The following is an 18,604-nucleotide window of genomic DNA, read 5'->3' on the forward strand; positions in this document are numbered from 1 at the left end:
ATGCGTATTGCTCACTTTGGACCAGGATCAGGAAAAATCTGGCTGGATAATGTGAAATGTAGCGGGTCAGAGTCCTCAGTATTTAAATGCCCAAGAAGAAATATTGGTGAACATGACTGTAAACATAGTGAAGATGTTGGGGTTATCTGCTCAGGTAAGTTATTATCCACCTTACATTTTTCATATTATTATTTACTAATCAGATTATGAAAATTACAGTTTAGTAAATCATACATTGAAAAATAGAACATTATTTTAGCAATGGAGATATCAACAATATAGTATTTGCAAATATTTCAAGGCTTTACTTTACAATGTTTTTACATGTCTGTAATATCTGTTGTAGATTTAGGAGTCAGGCTGGTTGGAAAGTCTCGCTGTTCGGGGAGACTAGAGTTGCCTCATGAAAACACCTGGTACACAGTGTGTGACGCTGCCTTTGACCAGCAGGATGCAGAGGTTGTGTGTAGAGAGCTGGACTGTGGGGCTCCTGTACAGGTGCTGGGAGAAGATGCTTTTGGCAAAGGAGACGCTCAGATGTGGACACAAGAGATTCAGTGCAGAGGAAATGAGTCTCAGATTCACCTCTGTCCAGTATTATCTTCAAGCAACAATTGTTCCCATAATAATAATGTTGAACTTGTGTGTTCTGGTAGGCAAACACAACTTAAATTTAAAATTAAATATTCCATTGTTTTGCCAAAAATTATTTCCTCTAATTTTCTTTGTTTGTTGTGTATCTTCTCTTTTATAGAAACATTAAGATTAGTAGGTGGTGGCAGTTCCTGTGCTGGTAGAGTGGAGGTTCTTCATGATGGTCAGTGGGGAACAGTAAGTGATATAGGCTGGGATATGTCTGATGCTGCAGTGGTGTGTAGAGAGCTGGACTGTGGAGAGGCCGTTGCTGCACCTAAGCATGCCCACTTTGGCCAGGGTAAAGGACCAGTCTGGGTTAGATATGTGAGGTGCACTGGAGTAGAGTCTGCACTGAAGAACTGTGGATCACATGGTTGGGGAAAACATAAGGCTAATCATGCTGATGATGCTGGGGTCATATGCTCTGGTAAGTTCTCCTAGACAAACAAAGGTGCTTGAGAGATTATCTCACTTATTATTCTGCTTCTTCTTACTGCCAAAACTTTGACAAAGTTTTGAACTGTCAAATCGCTAATTGAGGAGACGTCACTATGACTCAATTGAATTACTGACTGTGACACTGTGGCCACTCACATTTTCTTTAAATTTTGTACCTATACATAATTGTATTACTACCCCCCCCCCCCCCCCCATACTATGTGTAATTTTTTTTTCTTTTTTTAAATAACGAAATACATTCTTACAGTTTTTTTTTTACAATCACTAGGACCCATTTCTGAATACTTAAGTCACTTTTTAAAACTTCACAAAGTTTAACACAGCAGTAGTCTATGTGGGCTAAACTGTGGATAATTTATTATTGCTAATATGGTACAAAATGCATTAAATGTCGACGTCTTTTGAATTACAATAATCATTTTCGAAACTTTAGTACCTACAGGCCAATTTGCATGTTTGCATACTCTTTGCATACTCTTTTTAAAATTGTTAAACTTATGTTCAATAACATAATACAAAATTGAATAAGACAGGAATTTGTTACTTTTCTATAGTACCATTGAAATATATTTCAAATCTAAAGAAAAAGAGGAAATACTAGCATAGGAATACAGGGAATGGAGCCGACACTGGACTCTGGTCAGGGGCTGGAGCCAACCGCGGCCCATATTGTCAACGCTGCAACATCAGAGGACTCAGGCGTGGCTGCGGCCATCTTGGCTAAAGTCTCTGGTGTGGCTAAACTGTTTGAAGAATTATAAAAGAGTGACCTTATTATTTATAGCGATTATAAAAAATGTGTAAGCATGTAAAAATCGGCATGTACCTGTAGGTATAATTTTGGTGATTTTTGTGTCTGAGTGACAAAATTATTCATATAATTTAAAAGATGTGGTCGCTAAATGCTTTTTGAGTCAAAGTTTAAAAAAGTGACATCAGTATTGAGAAATTAGCTGTAGCAATTGTGATTTATAAACTGTACATGTTATAGAGAGATAGTGTGTATTTGTGTGAGAGGATTGTGTGTGTGTGTGTGTGTGTGTGTGTGTGTGTGTGTGAGAGAGAGAGAGAGAGAGATAGAGAGAGAGAGAGAGAGAGAGAGAGAGAGAGAGAGAGAGAGAGAGAGAGAGTAGGCCTATAGCATATATAATATAGGCCTACTGTGACTGTGAATTCCAAACAATAGAGAGTGTCATTTTTGTTTTGTACGGGTAATGGAGGCCGATTGGAACACAACTTGGTGACTCATTGCCCTAGATGTCTGTGCCAAATTTGAAAGGAAATGGCCACCAGGTGGTGCTATCACGCAGCATATCACACATATACTCAATATTTATATTATATGTTGAATCTCCTCATCCTGAACTACTCAAGAACCACCGCTGTCAATCAAATAATTTGTTAAATATTTGATATAATTTGAAAAATCTACTTTTTCGAACTCAAACTCAACTTCAAACTTGACATACATCATCTAGACACCCTCATGGCAAAATGTTATCAAAAGAATTTTGATCTATTAAACCATTTAGCAGATATTATATATATATATATATATATATATATATATATATATATATATATGTCTTGCATGGCCCTTTATGAGTAACATGACTATATGCACAAAGTAGAAACCTATTAAAACTGTCAACATAGTGATTTTGAAGAAACATTCAAGGACCCGCAGGATAAGAAGTCTTCTAATCTTTTTATTTCTGTCATGTGTGGTTCACTTGTAATATAGTTTTATATAATTAGTTTACAAAGGAATATATGAAATGCTTATAGACATTAAAAGAGATTTTCACAATTACAGTATAGCCTACATCCCAACATAACATTGAAAAGTCTACACCCTAACAGCATAGATGGCATAAAGGTCTTAAAATACTTGAACCCCGTTAATTGCTGCTTGCAGCTATATTCTCTGTTTGAATTTTAAAATAAAAACTAATTTCTATTTAACATTATATTTCAATCCTGATATGTTTACTAGTAAGATGGTGTTATGAGTATTTTTGTACTTTATAAATATGCATTAGCATATCTGTCAGGACCACAATTTGCAAATTTAAAAATTACAAGAGTCTATCTAGTAGAATGTCTATCTTTCTACTGAAGGAGTCCGGCTGGTTGGAGGTTCTCGCTGCTCTGGGAGGTTAGAGATACTTCACAATCGGACGTGGGCCTCAGTGTGTGACGCTGCCTTTGACCAGCAGGATGCAGAGGTTGTGTGTAGAGAGCTGGACTGTGGGGCTCCTGTACAGGTGCTGGGAGAAGATGCTTTTGGAAAAGGAGACGCTCAGATGTGGACACAAGAGATTCAGTGCAGAGGAAATGAGTCTTATATATCTGTCTGTCCAACATCATCTTCTCTCAAACACACCTGTACCAATGATAATGACGTACGACTGTCCTGTTCCGGTAATGGAGAATAATTTTTCAGTTTAAGATTAAAATGTAATCTTTCTTTTGCTTGTGAACTGTTTCATACCGTTTCACTAAAAACTCAGTTCTCTTACCAGGTTACACAGAGCTCAAATTAGTGAATGGTTCAGATTCCTGCTCTGGTCGAGTTGAACGTCAGTACTTCAGTAAATGGGGTACAGTGTGTGATGCATGCTGGGATATGAGAGCTGCCAGTGTCCTCTGTAGACAGCTGAATTGTGGGATTGCTGTGTCTGTTGTGGGATCAGACTGGTTTGGAGAGGGAAGTGGTGAAATCTGGGCTGATGTGTTTGATTGTGTCGGGAACGAAACAAAACTCTCAGAATGTTCCGTCTCTTCATGGAGTCGAGCTGAATGTTCTCATAGACGAGATGTTGGAGTCGTCTGCTCTAGTGAGTCCAAATTACTGGAAGACTTCATTGATTTCATGCTCCTGAAAGACTTAATAGTAGGCATATAAATGCAATATTTCAGTTGTCTTTATGTTCATTTATAATTTTATAAAATCTATTATTAATGTAAAGCATATTACCAAACTTGCAAATAAAACATAAGATACGTTCTTCAGATTCTTCTCTGGCTGTTCATGACGGTCTGGTGCGGTTGTCTGGAGAGAGACAGTGTGAGGGGGAGCTGGAAGTTTCCATCCATCAGGTCTGGAGGAGAGTTCTGCTGGACTCCTGGAGTCTCACTGAATCCTCTGTGGTCTGCAGACAGCTGGGCTGTGGCTCTGTGCTGAACTTCTCCGGCTCCTCTTCATCCAGTCCTGAACACAGTCATGAGTGTGTGACGGGCTTCCAGTGCTCTGGGAGTGAAGCTCATCTGGGGAACTGCAGCTCTCCACAAACTCTCAACTGCAGCTCCACACAACAGCTGTCAATCACCTGCCTTGGTGAGAACAACAACATCTGGGCAGATTCTTCAGTTGTTAGTGATCAATAATGTGTTTTTCTCTCTCTGAATATCAGGTCGCGGGTCCATCAGGCTGGTGGGTTCTGGGGGAGACTGTGCAGGGAGGCTGGAGGTTTTTCACAGCGGCTCATGGGGGACAGTGTGTGATGACTCCTGGGATATTAAAGATGCCCATGTGGTGTGCAGACAGCTGCAGTGTGGAGTGGCCCTCAGTAACCAGCAGGTACCAGCCTGGTTTGGCCCTGGTTCTGGACCCATATGGCTGGATGAGGTGGAGTGTGAGGGGAATGAGACGTCCCTGTGGAACTGCTCTTCTCCAGGCTGGGGGAAACATGACTGTCAACACAAGGAGGATGTAGGAGTCGTGTGCTCAGGTAATGTCACCATTATGTTTAGTTTGTGGACTTTTAGTTTGTATTTCTTCAGTTCCTGTCTTCCTTGTTGTGTTTTCCGCATTTCTGTTACTCTGGTCACCGTCATTATGAGTTCCTCTAGATCAGCTGTGTATCCTTCATTATCTCGTTTGTGCTTGCTTTATAAGTTGAACCCATTCCTTTACCCCTTGTCTGATCACCGTTATTTTGGTGATATTTTAGGTTTAGCACAACTTGAATTCCAATATTTTTAATGCACATCTAGAGTTTAAAGAGATCAGGTTAACTGAGGGCTGTGAAGGGAATGTGGAGGTTTTCTACAATGGATCCTGGGGTAATGTGTGCTGGAACCAGATGAACACAGACACAGTGAGTCTGATCTGTCAAGAGCTGAACTGTGGAAGATCTGGTGTTTTGTCTGATTCTACATCAAGACTGGAATCAGCTCGTAACTGGCTGGATAAAGTGAAATGTCGACCACATGATTCAAATCTGTGGCAGTGTCCATCTTCACCCTGGGGACAGAATGACTGTGGTGAAGATGAAGTGGCCAACATCACCTGCTCAAGTAAGATTATGTTTAAATGATGTAAGATGGTCCCAGTAGTTATGTTTCTTTAAACACATATATTATGTTGTGAGTGATCTGTTTCTGAAAAACTAAACTGAGCTGATGGGAAGACCCTAAAATGATTTATGAGGAGATGTTATGAATTGTGTGTCCAAATGTTCAGCTCTCTTTATTTTATAATCTTAGTGGAGGAAAATCCTGCGTCTCCTCAGAGTCGTCTGACATGTTCTACCTCACCATCTCCTCACCAGAGACAGTGTTCAAGTAAGTTTTTTTGATAATAAATTTGTTAATCTTTTGTTAATATTTTCCTGTTTTCTTAATAAATTATAAAATATGAGCAATTTATTTGCATTTAATTTTTTTTATATTTGTTCAGTTTCATTGGGTGTTTTGTTGTGAATGGTGTCCTGAAGCTGGTCAGTGATGATGCTGTGTGTGATTTAGATCATGTTCCTCTCAGACTGAGTGGAGGTTTGGGCCGGTGCTCTGGGAGGCTGGAGGTGTATCATAACGCTGTGTGGGGTTCAGTCTGTGCTGATCTGTGGGACATCAGCGATGCTCAGGTGGTCTGCAGGCAGCTGGGTTGTGGAGCAGCACTGAGGGCTGATGGGAATTCAGTCTTTGGTGCTGGTGAAGGTGTTGTGTGGCTGAACAGAGTCGAGTGCAGAGGGAATGAGATTCACCTGTGGGACTGTCCTCTCTCCCTGAAGAACCACACTGACTGCTCCCACAAAGAGCACGCTGGACTCACCTGTGCAGGTCAGAGCAAAATACTGACCGATAATAGTGATTTTTCACATCATTTTAGTGCTACTAACTGTGTATTTGCATGATTTTTAATCTGTCTGTGTCTGTTTTGTCAGATTTGCCAGATTTGTCAGTGTCCACTACTCCTGCCACAACAGCATCAGCTTCTCCTCCAGTTTCTCAGACAGTGCGCTCAACATCAGTCACTCCTCCACAAACTCCTCCAGTGTCTCTCTCTGTGCTTGTGGTTGTACTGGGAGTTTTGCTCTTACTGCTCTTAGTGCCACTGCTTATACTGATTCAGCAGAACAGAGTGATGAGGAGAGGTAGGAGAGATCCAGAGACTGTCATATTGTGTGTTATTCAGTGTGTGATCAGTCATGTGTTGTGAACTGACAGCAGGTTTGTCTGTCTACACTCACAGCTCTCTCTAAGAGGAGACACAGGACGACGACTGAGGCCGTTTATGAGGAGATTCATCACAGACACAATCACTTCACTCAGAGAGGTGAGACATGAGCCGTGAAACTTATTTAATATGATTATTAAGAGAGTCTGTCAGACACTTGATGTTCATCTATTATTAGTCCTGTTAAACCTCCTCACAGAAAACCACAGAGCTGCAGGTGCATGTTTGTGTGTGTGTGTGTGTTTGTCTCTTCCTGTGTATTTCTGGAAGGCAGTGATGTTTCATGAGTTCATGTGAGGATACATGTGTGTTTGCTAATAGGCCTAAAACTTGGTATTTCTGCCTCTAATGCTTTTAAATAGTAAGTGATTAATATTTTTGTTGTGTTGTCACTAACACAATGCTTCATGATCCAAAAGAAATGAGGATCTGTTTGTAATGATGAACAGTTTCTGACTATTCTGCTCTTCTTTAACAGGAAGTCTTAACTCTGAAGAACTGCATTCTGGGTATGATGATGCTGATGAGCTTCTCTCAGGTTAGAGAGCTGAAGTAGATCAAAATAATCTCTAAAATCAATCATTTGATTTACAAATTGAAATAAATTAATTCACACATTTTACCACTAAATAAAATATGTAACCAATAATTCAACAGTTCATAATACTAAAACTTTTATCCTATTAGAAAAAGAGTTCAATGGCAGTGTCCTGAAAGGTCAGTTAACTGATCACATGATTCATTATTAAATTATTAAAAAACCCGAATGGTCTCAAGACCACCAACAGTATATTTTGCATTTATTTTGTTTCCCAAAATATTATCTATTTATTTACCCAAAAACGTTTTGATGCAGAAGAGATGATGAAGGAAATCACACCGGGATACTATGATGATGTCATCACTGATGGACTGAAACCAGATCGTGAGACAGGTGTCGTTCGGTTATTCTGTATTAGGAGGATATTAAATATTTAAAATATATAAAATCTCTGTATATATAAAAATATATATACATTTATATTTTGTATGGCTGTCTCATGTTCAATTTGTAGAAGACACACCTGAGAGCTATGATGATGTCATGACTGGACAGAACTCTGATATTAAAAACGGTGGGTTTCTAAGATGGTGGGCTGAGCACATGCTGTATGTTTTTACCGAGCTGCTTAATCTCACAATTTTGATTTGAAAGCTTCACAATTCTCATATACACCTACCTAAAATACTGTATTATTTAGACCCTGCACGTTTGTTTTCTGTCCAATTGTTTTCTGTTCAATTACCCACCCGAAGATTATCCTTCCTTCGGCTCATGACACGGCCCCAGCTTCAGTGTCAGACGTCTCTGAGATGAAAGTACAGGCCGATCTAACAATGAAACGTCGTGATTCGTCTCAGTTCACACCTACTAAATTAAACACCTCGAAAAAAATTAAGATCTCACGACGATGACATCACCAATGCAACTTTGCTGCAAGCCATCACTTCTCTGACTGCTCGTTTTGATCCACAAGACCAACAATGAGAAGAAATGGTGAATCAGATCCGTAGGAACCGTGTCATGATTGCAGAAATTTCAATGAGTTCGAGTTCAATGCCGCTGAAATAAAAGAATGCAAAGCAAAGTGCATAGAAACGAGTAACGAGTAAACAACTCTCTTGTAACTGATGGTGCTTTTGGTCCAGTCAATGGGGAGATAAAGTTTTATTTAGCCATGGATCCTCACACTCGGTGGGAACTGCAGTTTTATTCAATAACTGTCCAGGGAAATTAATTTCTTCTAGAACTGATCTCAGTGGTCATTGGATAGCAGTAGTTTTAGACAATGAAAATATCTTTTTCATTTTGATCAATGTATACGGTCACAATAATTCTAAACTGAACCAAGATCTACTTCATGAGGTATCTTCTGTTATCTCTGACTTACAGAGGTTATACCAACAGATAATATTGTTGTAGGAGGGGACTTTAATGTTGAGACACCCTCAAGCAATACCTCTCGTCCAAACCCTTTCATTTCTCATTTGTGCACTAATCTTAAACTGATAGATGTGTGGAGATACAGTATCTTAATCCTAATCTCAGGCAGTTTTCCTGGTCAAGACCCAATGCTTCCAGCAAGTCGAGAATTGATTATTGGCTTATCTCAGATAATTTACTGTTATTTGTTAAAGACTGCTCTATTTCAGCAGCGCCTTTGACAGATCACTGCGCATCTCTTTATTAGTTAAACCATAACACTCTGATTTACTTAATAATGAGATACTTTGTGATAAAGTAAAATATTTAATTTAGGAAATTAAGAATAATAGAAATTTTTAAATTTAAAATTTGTGAATTTTCTATTACTTACAGTAAAATTATTGCTTAAGTTAAGAGACTACAGGAACATAATATTATTTATGAGATTAACAAATACTGTAGTAAAAGTAATTTAAATTATACTGAAAAAAGTAAAATGGTTTCACTGCAATTAGAACTGGATAATCTTTACATTAAGAAAGCTCAATGAAGAGGGTGAGGAAAGTGTTTCTTTTGTAGATTAGAAAATAGACGACAAACTAGCAATTCAATTCACTCATTAATTATAAATGGCACTGAAATCAAGGATCCTGCTCTAATAAGCAAGTTCTACAGTGTACTCTTCCAGCCTCTCCAGTATACATTGTAACAATATCTTTGGGAAAATAATACATTTCATTCCCCAAATTGACAATGATTGGAGAGATCACTGAGATGCAGGATTATGTATTGAAGAACTTATTTTAGCGGTTCAAAATCTTAAGATAAACAAATCTCCTGGTCCTGATGACCTCACAGCCAGTTTTTACCATTGTTTGGGAATGATATCAAACTCTTGCTATTTAAAGGAGAACTCCGGTCAATTTTAACATTGAGCTCATTTTATTGTACATTTGGAGTGCTGTCAATACAGAGAACAACTACAAAAATCGGTGTTGCCTACACCGAGTTATTCTATTTTTAAAATTTGCACCCTGTTGACTTCAATGGGGCAAGTACTAAACCTGCTTTTAGGCTCTTAACATCCTTGATGTGTCATTACAAGTGCACAGAAAATGTGAGTGATTCCTTCTGAGTGAACACGAGTGAGTCTGACTGCAGTAGATGTAAAAGATATGTATAAAAATGATGTTATTTAAGCCAGCGCAAATACCTGTTTACATCCTGTTTTTCGGTTGAAGTTCAAAGTAGTCGATTGCCGAGTTCACGCGCGTGATCATAGGTATTAAACCTATGCGTGTGAACTCTGCAATCGACTACTTTGGACTTCAACCGAAAAACAGGATGTAAACAAAGGTATTTGCGCTGGCTTAAATAACATCATTTTTATACATTTCTTTCACATCTACTGCAGTCAGACTCACTCGTGTTCACTCTGAAGGAATCACTCACATTTTCTGTGCACTTGTAATGACACATCAAGGATGTTAAGAGCCTAAAAGCAGGTTTAGTACTTGCCCCATTGAAGTCAACAGGGTGCAAATTTTAAAAATAGAATAACTCGGTGTAGGCAACACCGATTTTTGTCGTTGTTCTCTGTATTGACAGCACTCCAAATGTACAAAAAAATGAGCTCAATGTTAAAATTGACCGAAGTCCTCCTTTAATGCTTGTGTTGAATCTATTGCAGACGGGTCATTGGCACCACTGTGAATCTATCAATGGTTTCATTACCTTACTCCCTAAACCAGATAAAGACCAGAGTTATGTGGATAACATTCGTCAAATTTCATTGCTCAACAATGATTAAATGTTCACACATATTTTTGTTAATAGATTAAAAGAGGGCATTATTCATTTAATTAATGAGTCACAGGAGGTTTTCTTAAAGGGAGATCTATTCATAATAAAATAAGATTAGTTATGGATTTGGTGGAGTACAATCACTTGATGGATTAATTTTTTCTTGGACTTTAAAAAGGACTTTGACATGGTAGAACATGTTTTTCTTTTTAAATCTTTAGAACATTTTGTTTTTTGTGAAAGATTTGTTAGTGTTATAAAAATTATTTACAAAGATATGAATGGTTCAGTTTCTCTTCAAGGATTTCCGATTAGTCGTGGAATAAGGCAGGGTTGCCCATTATGCCCTCTTTTATTCATTTCGGCTGCAAATATGTTGTCCACTTGAAAATGTAAAATTTTGAAAATAAGTTGCAAAAAGCCATGGATTCTTGAATTGCTGGTTGCAGCGAGATCTCTCATCGATTTTTAGGAGAATTTTTCTATCCAAAGTTGAATATTTATCTAGATTGATCAGCTATTAAAACAAGTAATCAAAAACCCATTATATTAGAAAATCTGACATTATTAAGTCAAATAACAAGGTGGTTTGTTGAATGTTATTGAATTCGAAAATTATAATAATTTGGTAAAAACTTAAGTGTCTTCAAGTGTTTTATGTATCACTGATAGCTTTTGGTCTGTAGTGCCTTCAGCTCTGTTTTATTAATTGGGTGGAATTCACTTTTTTTTCTCAAATGCGACTGATTTACTCAAACTATTAACAAAATACCTTTGAAGTGGTGCATATGATGATGTAACATTTGTTCTGTTTATATCTTCATGTATGTGTAGTGGACACACCAGAGGAGTATGATGATGTCATCATTAATGGACAGAACGCTCCAGATGTAACAGGTGAGTCACACATGCATTTATTCCATTAATGAATCATCACGACTTTATCAAGAATAAGTTTAATAATCTCAGACAGTCATGAGGTGAAGAGATCAATGACATCATTAATGACACAAGCTGATTTACAAACTACAGTGTGAGGTTTTTATTTCACATGTGAATCAGAGGGAGATCAGGAGGAGTATGATGATGTGAAGAACAGCAATGAAGATGAGAGGAACCTGTTGGGTAGGTTATTGTAACATTTTTATATCTGTTTTTATTTGTTATGTTGCTCATTTAAACTAAATCCTGATGCATTTATAACAATGAAAATATGAATTTGCTTTTGTTTTTAAAAACAGATTATGATGATGTGAGGGAGGAGTCAATTAAAGAGGGAGGAGCCATATGACTCACTGACCACACCCACTGCCTCTTCATCAAATCATTTTACAGTTCCTGGAGCTATGAGAGATTCTTATGTTGTTTCTAATGCATCAGTGCCTTATGTTTTTATGCTATTTCAAATCTTTTTGTATGAAATGTTATACATGCGTCACAAAATTTGATAACAAAAAAATGCAGTCTTCAGTATTTGGCCTGTTATTTTTATATTTATATCAAAACTATATTTATATCAAAACAATTTACTCAAAATTATATGTTTTTTAATCAATGAATAATTTTTTTATGAACTTTATGAATTATTTTTTTTATTTTTTTATTTAAAGAGCATTTGGAGAATAGTGGACAAAAGAAAGGTATGCAAAGATAATTGTACGTATAATTTTGGTCATCAATAAATAAATAACACATTTAAACACCGATCTCAACTGCACAGATTATTGTGTGATGGTCCATTTTATATTTAAAATACGGTAAAGAATTTTAAACAGTTTTTTAGTCTTATTTTGTGATTGATACTGAATATTTTGCATTTGCTCAATCTGCAGGTTGAGGTTGGACTGTCCATTCTTGGTTTTCAACTTTTTCAAAAATTTATTTACTCAGACAGGCATAATAAAACACACATTAATAATTTGCTAAAGAATTTAAAGGTTGTTGAATATACATGACATTTGTAGCATCTGGACCAATCAGACACACACAAATTATTCATTATTTAATTAATCCAGCAAACTCACTCTCCTAACAAAGGTCTATGAAACTTCCCCCAAAACTAACATCACAAATGAAGCTAACACACTGGCAGAACCCGGTGTCCTGTTACAGGACACATTAAGACTGATGAGATTTTTTACGACCCCAAAATGAATTTGCAGAGAGTTGTGAATCTCACTTAATTCTTGCTGAGAAGGAGAAATTAACCCTTTTAATCATATATATTATATATATATATATATATATATATATATATATAAACTTGAGAAATGTATAGCCTAAACATGTATCTAATTTTCCCATCTCATGATTTTCCTTGTATGTGGTTTGGCCTGTGTACTCTTTTAAACTCTTAAGGTTAATGTTTCAGACTTATGGTTAACCAAAATCATATGTGTGGCATGTTTAGTCTCTATAAACTCCAATCTTCATACCCCATTACATTACATTTTGCTAACTTTGTGACGCATTAGTATTATAAGAATCTTGAAGATTATTTTGTTAAACATCCAGTCAAGTTACATGCTCAAAGGCCTGCTTGAACTTTGTCATAAAGAAATTCCCTCCAAAATGAACAACTTCTTATTGGCTCACAACCATCCAGAGGGTGTGACATCTTCACACTTTAAAAAATCATTGATCACAAGATCACGCCTCTTAGTCTCTTACTCTCTTAGTCCCTTTCTGAAATGCTGATGTGAAGATGATGCTGAACTAGAAGTTTCTAAGCCTGTGCCAGGCTGCGGCCTTGTCTTTCCATTCACCAAAGATCCTCTGACTCACACTGGTTCTCTTTCATCAAGACAACATCAGCAAAGATCAACTGGAGCCTCAACAAACTGCATCAGGACAGTTTAATTCAAATGGGCGAGACATGCAATCAGTCTCATTATTTGATACTTTAAGTATCCTTACCCCTTTAAAGAAAGGCGTGTTAGAACTAAACTGATGGTTTGCTCAAGGCTGTTGATCTGATGAATTTCAAACAATGCTATAACTTCTTGCTTTCCTGTTTTCTGCTTCAGCTCTCTTTCCCTTAGTAAACTGTATGCATGTATGAAGGTGTATGTTAGAGTAGTTTAAGACAATAGTCTAGTTAATAAAATCTTGTTCATGTCACACGTAAAGTTGTCCTCAAGCTCATATCTGGAGTCTCTATTCATAGATCTTGACTACAGGATCTGAATAGTACAGTAAGAAAGACATTTCCCATGCCCCGGAAATGTACATTTCTTAGAATTAATAAACAATTAACACTGAGTGTTCACGGCACAAACAGGTTGATTGATTGTAATATTAATTTTACTATATTAAGTTAATATTCATAATAAATTATAACAAGTTATTAATGATTATTAATATTTCTTAGAACTAATTTGCTACACATTACATACATTAAGACAAGGTAAACTTATAAATATATTCCATCTTTTATTTTCTTCTTATCTAATCATATGCAAGAGAGTAAACTAGTTACCTCTGAGTAGTAAATGTATCCAGTTACCTCAACATGAAAGTAACATGATCATTTTTTTATTACTTTTATGTATTATAATTTTCATTATATTTATTATACCTATTACTTTTTGACCACACATGCAAAGAAACATGAACAGCATTTTTTATTGATTCTCAAAACAATACACAAGTAATAACAAATAACAACAGAATACAAAAAACAAATATAAATTATACAATTTATGAGAATTACATGACACCAAAAAAGGAAAAGAATTGCAAACAGATAATGTTTTAAGGCTTTTTTTGTTCTCAGAAAATTCAATTGAAAAGAGGTATTTTAAAGTTCTTTCATAAAAAGAAGAAAGAGAGGTTTAGCATTTAGATATTTACATTTATGAATGTGGAATTTAGCGGGTAACACGATCAGATTAATTACATAATTTACCTTTTTTAGATTGATTATAATCAACAAAGCATATAACAAATCATTCCAATACAACACAACACACAATTCATTATAAATTTAATTATATAAAACAAATAAATCCTAAAACATTTTCTTGATTGGTAAAAAGAAAAGAGATGTGCAAGCATCAACACTTTTTTTCACAACAGATATAGGCCTTATACCAACTGCATTATTAAGCGGTCACTGGTTGCTGGTGGTTACGTCCTGATGAAATAGTGTACGGACTGATCTATTATTATTTTTATTGGGTGAAGCAAAACACAATTTTTCAACAGAAGTATTGACCAAACTCATAGAGACTCGAAGTAGAGATCGAGCTCCTCTCAATATACAGTAGCAAGAACACCTGATGGGATTGAACCCTTCAAACATGAACAGCATCAGATGGATGTGACGCCAAGTTCGCTTCGAGTCGTTGTGGACGCGCATATTAACAGTTAAAAAGGAAACCAACTAATGTTTTATTTTTCCATTAAAAAAGAAAAGGAAAAAAAAAAACGTTTTATAAATTGCCCCTTTCTTTTATGGCTTTATTTGACAGTTTCATTTGATTTTTAATAAACACTTACCTAGAAACGATTCTTGAGGTTCTTATTATGAGAATGATATGAATTGAACTAGGGTGAAGTGAGCAAAAGCGGGACATCAGCTACAATGGGACAAATTAGCTTTTTGGTGTAGTGCTCTTTAAAAGATAATTTGTGATAATGGTGGGTGGTCTTTTTTGTTACTGTCCCAATTTACCTTAAAGTGTTAGTTAAAATGGGAAGTGGGACATCCTATAAAATAAAAGATATAATACGGATTGTGTTGAAAAGTGAAAAGTGAAAAGTTGTTTTGTTTTACAGAAAATATCACAAAAAGGAAAAAACACGTCAATCAAACAAGAGAGGTAAAAAGCCTATCAGAGTGAAGAAATAATGAAAGGGTCAACACTGAGTGTAGGGTAAAGGCCCGTTCACACCAAGCACGATAACTAGATAACTAATGTTAACTATATTTGCGTCCACACCAAAGAACGATAACCTTTTTTCTTAGATCGTCTGAGAAGGAACTAGAAAACTTGTTAAAGCGTCTTTTGCAGAGATGTGCAAAAAAAAAAAAAAAAAGCTTTTGCATATGCCAAAGCTAATGGAATGAAATGAAAAACCAAAGCTTTATACTGAAAGGTCAAAGGTTATTCCAAAATGTTTTAACCCTCTGGGCTTCTTCGTAAAATAGTCACACTTAGCTTCCTCCCGCCCGAAAACGGGCGAAGCCTTAAAATTTTACTTTACTTTTTCCCAGGATAACCAATCAAATATATTTTTGTTCTATAATGTTTTCTGATTATTATTTAGAATTTTTAGAATTTTTTATGATACTTTGCATTAATTATATAATTTTTATGAGCTATTTTTTCCATTAGAATTAATATATATATTTTTATTTTATTTATTTTATTTTATTTTTCAATAAATGCAACATTTCACATCAAAATAGAGTGCAGGCCTAAAAAAAAAAAAATTCAAGTGAGAAGAGCGCCATCTAGTGGCTTCAAAATGTATTAATTTGTGTCATGTCCTATAACCGCCTATAGGCGGCCTATAGCTTTTTTATTTATTTATTTGATTTATTCCCATTCGGAAAGAAATGTTTTTATTACTAAGCAACCACTGAATGTAACAACACAAATTATATATCATTTTAAAGCTTAGGATCTCAGCTTTTTAATGAATCTAATTACATTTATTAACTCCTAACGAGTGCTGAGTAATCCCTCTAAAACCGAGTGTACAGCCAGCAGGCGCCACCTAGCTGCAACAATATTCTTTACCATATTTAAAAAAAATCTTGCCTTGATTAACACAAAGTTGATGTCATTTGAAAGCTTAGAGTCTGAACTTTACAGTGAATGTATCCACTTTGAAAAACTCTTAAGTATTGCTAAGTTATTTGCTGATAAATAGAATTTCTTTTTTTTCATAATCTATAAAATAATGTACTGCAATGTGTCAAAAACATCATACAGCTCATGAAACATTCACAGATAATTGAAAATGGCACTTCATTTTTTACAGCATATTATTACAATTAAAATGAGCCCAAAATGAACATAATCTATTGCTTTTATGACAAGATATTCTTCATGGAGAAAAAATTGCCCATGAGGGGGTGTCAAAGACTGTACAAAAAGGCTATCTCTTTTCCAAATGCTGTAACTTTTGATTCCTTTATCCTAAAATTATTATTTTTTTATCCAGATGCAGCTAACATGTGGGACTTCACTAAAAAAGAATTTTCCTCCTACCTTATTTCCTTCCTGAGTTATTCCATGACAAATAAGAAAGATATGCAAAATCATAATAAAAATTATATATATATATTGACTTTTATCCACTGTTTCTTGGCAGGACAATGTCCAAATGTAATGTAATTTATATTTTCAAAAATTTAAAAAGAGTTCTTTCAAACGATACCTACCTTTTGACTCTCCTTGCTATAGTTTTGGAGTTATTATGATTATATAATTTTTTGGGGCAAAATTTGCTGTTTCAGTCTTACCAGTTCATTTCTCTGTGTGTGTGTGTGTTTGTTTGTGTGTGTGGGTGTGTGTGTGTGGAGGGGGGAGGGTGTCTTATTTGCACTCTTGATGTTTTAGAGTGTCACCCCTTCATTGCTGTACACTTTTTTTCAGCACAGTGGCTGATCTGTAGCTTGTACCACCAAAAGTTTCTCTGAGTTTTCCTATTTTTTCGTATTTCCCATTCATTTCCTATGTCGCCCGTTTTCGGGCGGGAGGAAGCTAAGTGTGACTTTTTTTTACGACCCTTTAACATATCAGAATCATCTCCTTGATTTTTTTTTGTGTGTTCATATAGGTAATAAAACAAAAGTCACCAAGTTTCACCCCCATCCGATGAAGCAAAAAAATTAATTCGAAACGTTCAAGTTTTCGCCCGTTTTCGGGCGAAGAAGCCCAGAGGGTTAAAAGGAGCCCAGAGCTGTGCATGAAACATCATCAACACAATCCGTTATAGAGTGTATGTTTTAATAAAGTTATTGTTTTACATTTTGAATAATTTCTATTAAAAAAGAATTTGTACAATATCCTGTTGCAAGCAATTGTATTATCCAATCACAGACTAGATTAAATTGTGTGTCCCAAATTTATCTGAAAACGGCTAGAATAAAAATGGTTTCTTTTCATTTTTGAGTCTTTGTAAAAAAAAAAAAAACATATTCCTTCAAACAACCATAGCTGGAGAATCAGGGTATCTTCCGTCCATTTCATTTCCTATTTGAATTGAAATAAGCAGAAACGAGAAACGGCGCCTTTATTCGTTTTTTCGTTTTTTCCAAAAAACGAAAAAACGAGATTTCGGCTTGATTTTTTTGTTTTTTAGTTCACAGGCAAAAAACGAATAAATTACTTCAAAATTCGTTTTGCACATGTGGACGGTCATGAGGCGCCCCTGTCAGCCGATTGGTCAAGAAAATCTGATCATGTGACGTCATCGGTAGTTCCCCAGGTTTATTCAACAAAATAATAGTCCTATGGCTCTGCGTACCGCATATTAAACTGTTCAGGGCAGGTCCTGGGCTTACTTATGTGCAACTTAACGCGTTTCAGAGAAATATTTATATATCAGAAATATTAAATATTAATCTGCACCCAGACGGTTTTATTAGCTGTGCGGAGTTAAATCTGTGTGTCAAGTGTAGCATGCAGCAGTCATAACTCTTCTTTTAGACAATACGCTCAGTTTTGGACAAGGGGTGGCTATTGCAAATACTAATGCAAAACTGCTGATGGTGGTGGGTCACGCGATGATGGTAAATAAAATTGTACTGTAACTCTAGCCGCGAGAGTGAGACAGCGAGATGATTGACAGGACGATAGCGGAGGAAAAAGCGCAAGATTTTGTTAGTAAAGAAATATTTATTTGTTTAATATAAAAGTGAGTTTGTCTTTAAAAACAACAACAACAAAACGGTGAAATAACAGTGTGATCACAAAACTGAGCGTTCGTTTTAAAGGGAAATTTCCAAATATATTTTATTTATTTGTTAGCCTATAATGCTGTTGTTTTATGCTACAAGTTTAATACTATGCGGATGCGGGAGTTAAAACTGTGCTGGGCTATGTTGGTGACCCAGTGTAATTGTAGCCTACAGCGTAAAATACAACCACAAACACACGTATGTATGCATAGCCAAAACACAACACGAGTTTGTTTAAACTTGATTTTTATTACCACCCATATTTTTTTTTTCTTCCGGACTCCACGCCAGAGGTCCCCCCTCAGCACCCCTAACCCTTATGTTGCGGGTCAATTTGAACCGTTTAGGGTGCTTTCTGTAG

The 18,604-nt window shown here is 36.0% G+C and overlaps 1 protein-coding gene across 1 annotated transcript in view; it reads left to right on the forward strand.

Moving 5' to 3' along the window:
• Positions 1–18,604, forward strand: part of LOC307157715 (antigen WC1.1) — a gene marked incomplete at its 5' end in the record, with an annotated part of 29,388 nt that continues 10,784 nt past the window's right edge. Inside the window, 17 exons of the mRNA XM_079869640.1 lie at positions 1–154; positions 347–652; positions 755–1,063; positions 3,217–3,519; positions 3,621–3,935; positions 4,112–4,435; positions 4,512–4,829; positions 5,095–5,397; positions 5,587–5,664; positions 5,848–6,162; positions 6,267–6,476; positions 6,575–6,658; positions 7,038–7,097; positions 7,416–7,484; positions 7,615–7,674; positions 11,163–11,225; positions 11,391–11,453. Coding sequence (XP_079725766.1) covers positions 1–154; positions 347–652; positions 755–1,063; positions 3,217–3,519; positions 3,621–3,935; positions 4,112–4,435; positions 4,512–4,829; positions 5,095–5,397; positions 5,587–5,664; positions 5,848–6,162; positions 6,267–6,476; positions 6,575–6,658; positions 7,038–7,097; positions 7,416–7,484; positions 7,615–7,674; positions 11,163–11,225; positions 11,391–11,453 — 3,334 coding nt within the window. The remainder of the gene's footprint in view (positions 155–346; positions 653–754; positions 1,064–3,216; positions 3,520–3,620; positions 3,936–4,111; positions 4,436–4,511; positions 4,830–5,094; positions 5,398–5,586; positions 5,665–5,847; positions 6,163–6,266; positions 6,477–6,574; positions 6,659–7,037; positions 7,098–7,415; positions 7,485–7,614; positions 7,675–11,162; positions 11,226–11,390; positions 11,454–18,604) is intronic.

The sequence above is a fragment of the Squalius cephalus genome (assembly GCF_949319135.1).
Source record: "Squalius cephalus genome assembly, chromosome: 4".
NCBI lineage: Eukaryota > Metazoa > Chordata > Actinopteri > Cypriniformes > Leuciscidae > Squalius > Squalius cephalus.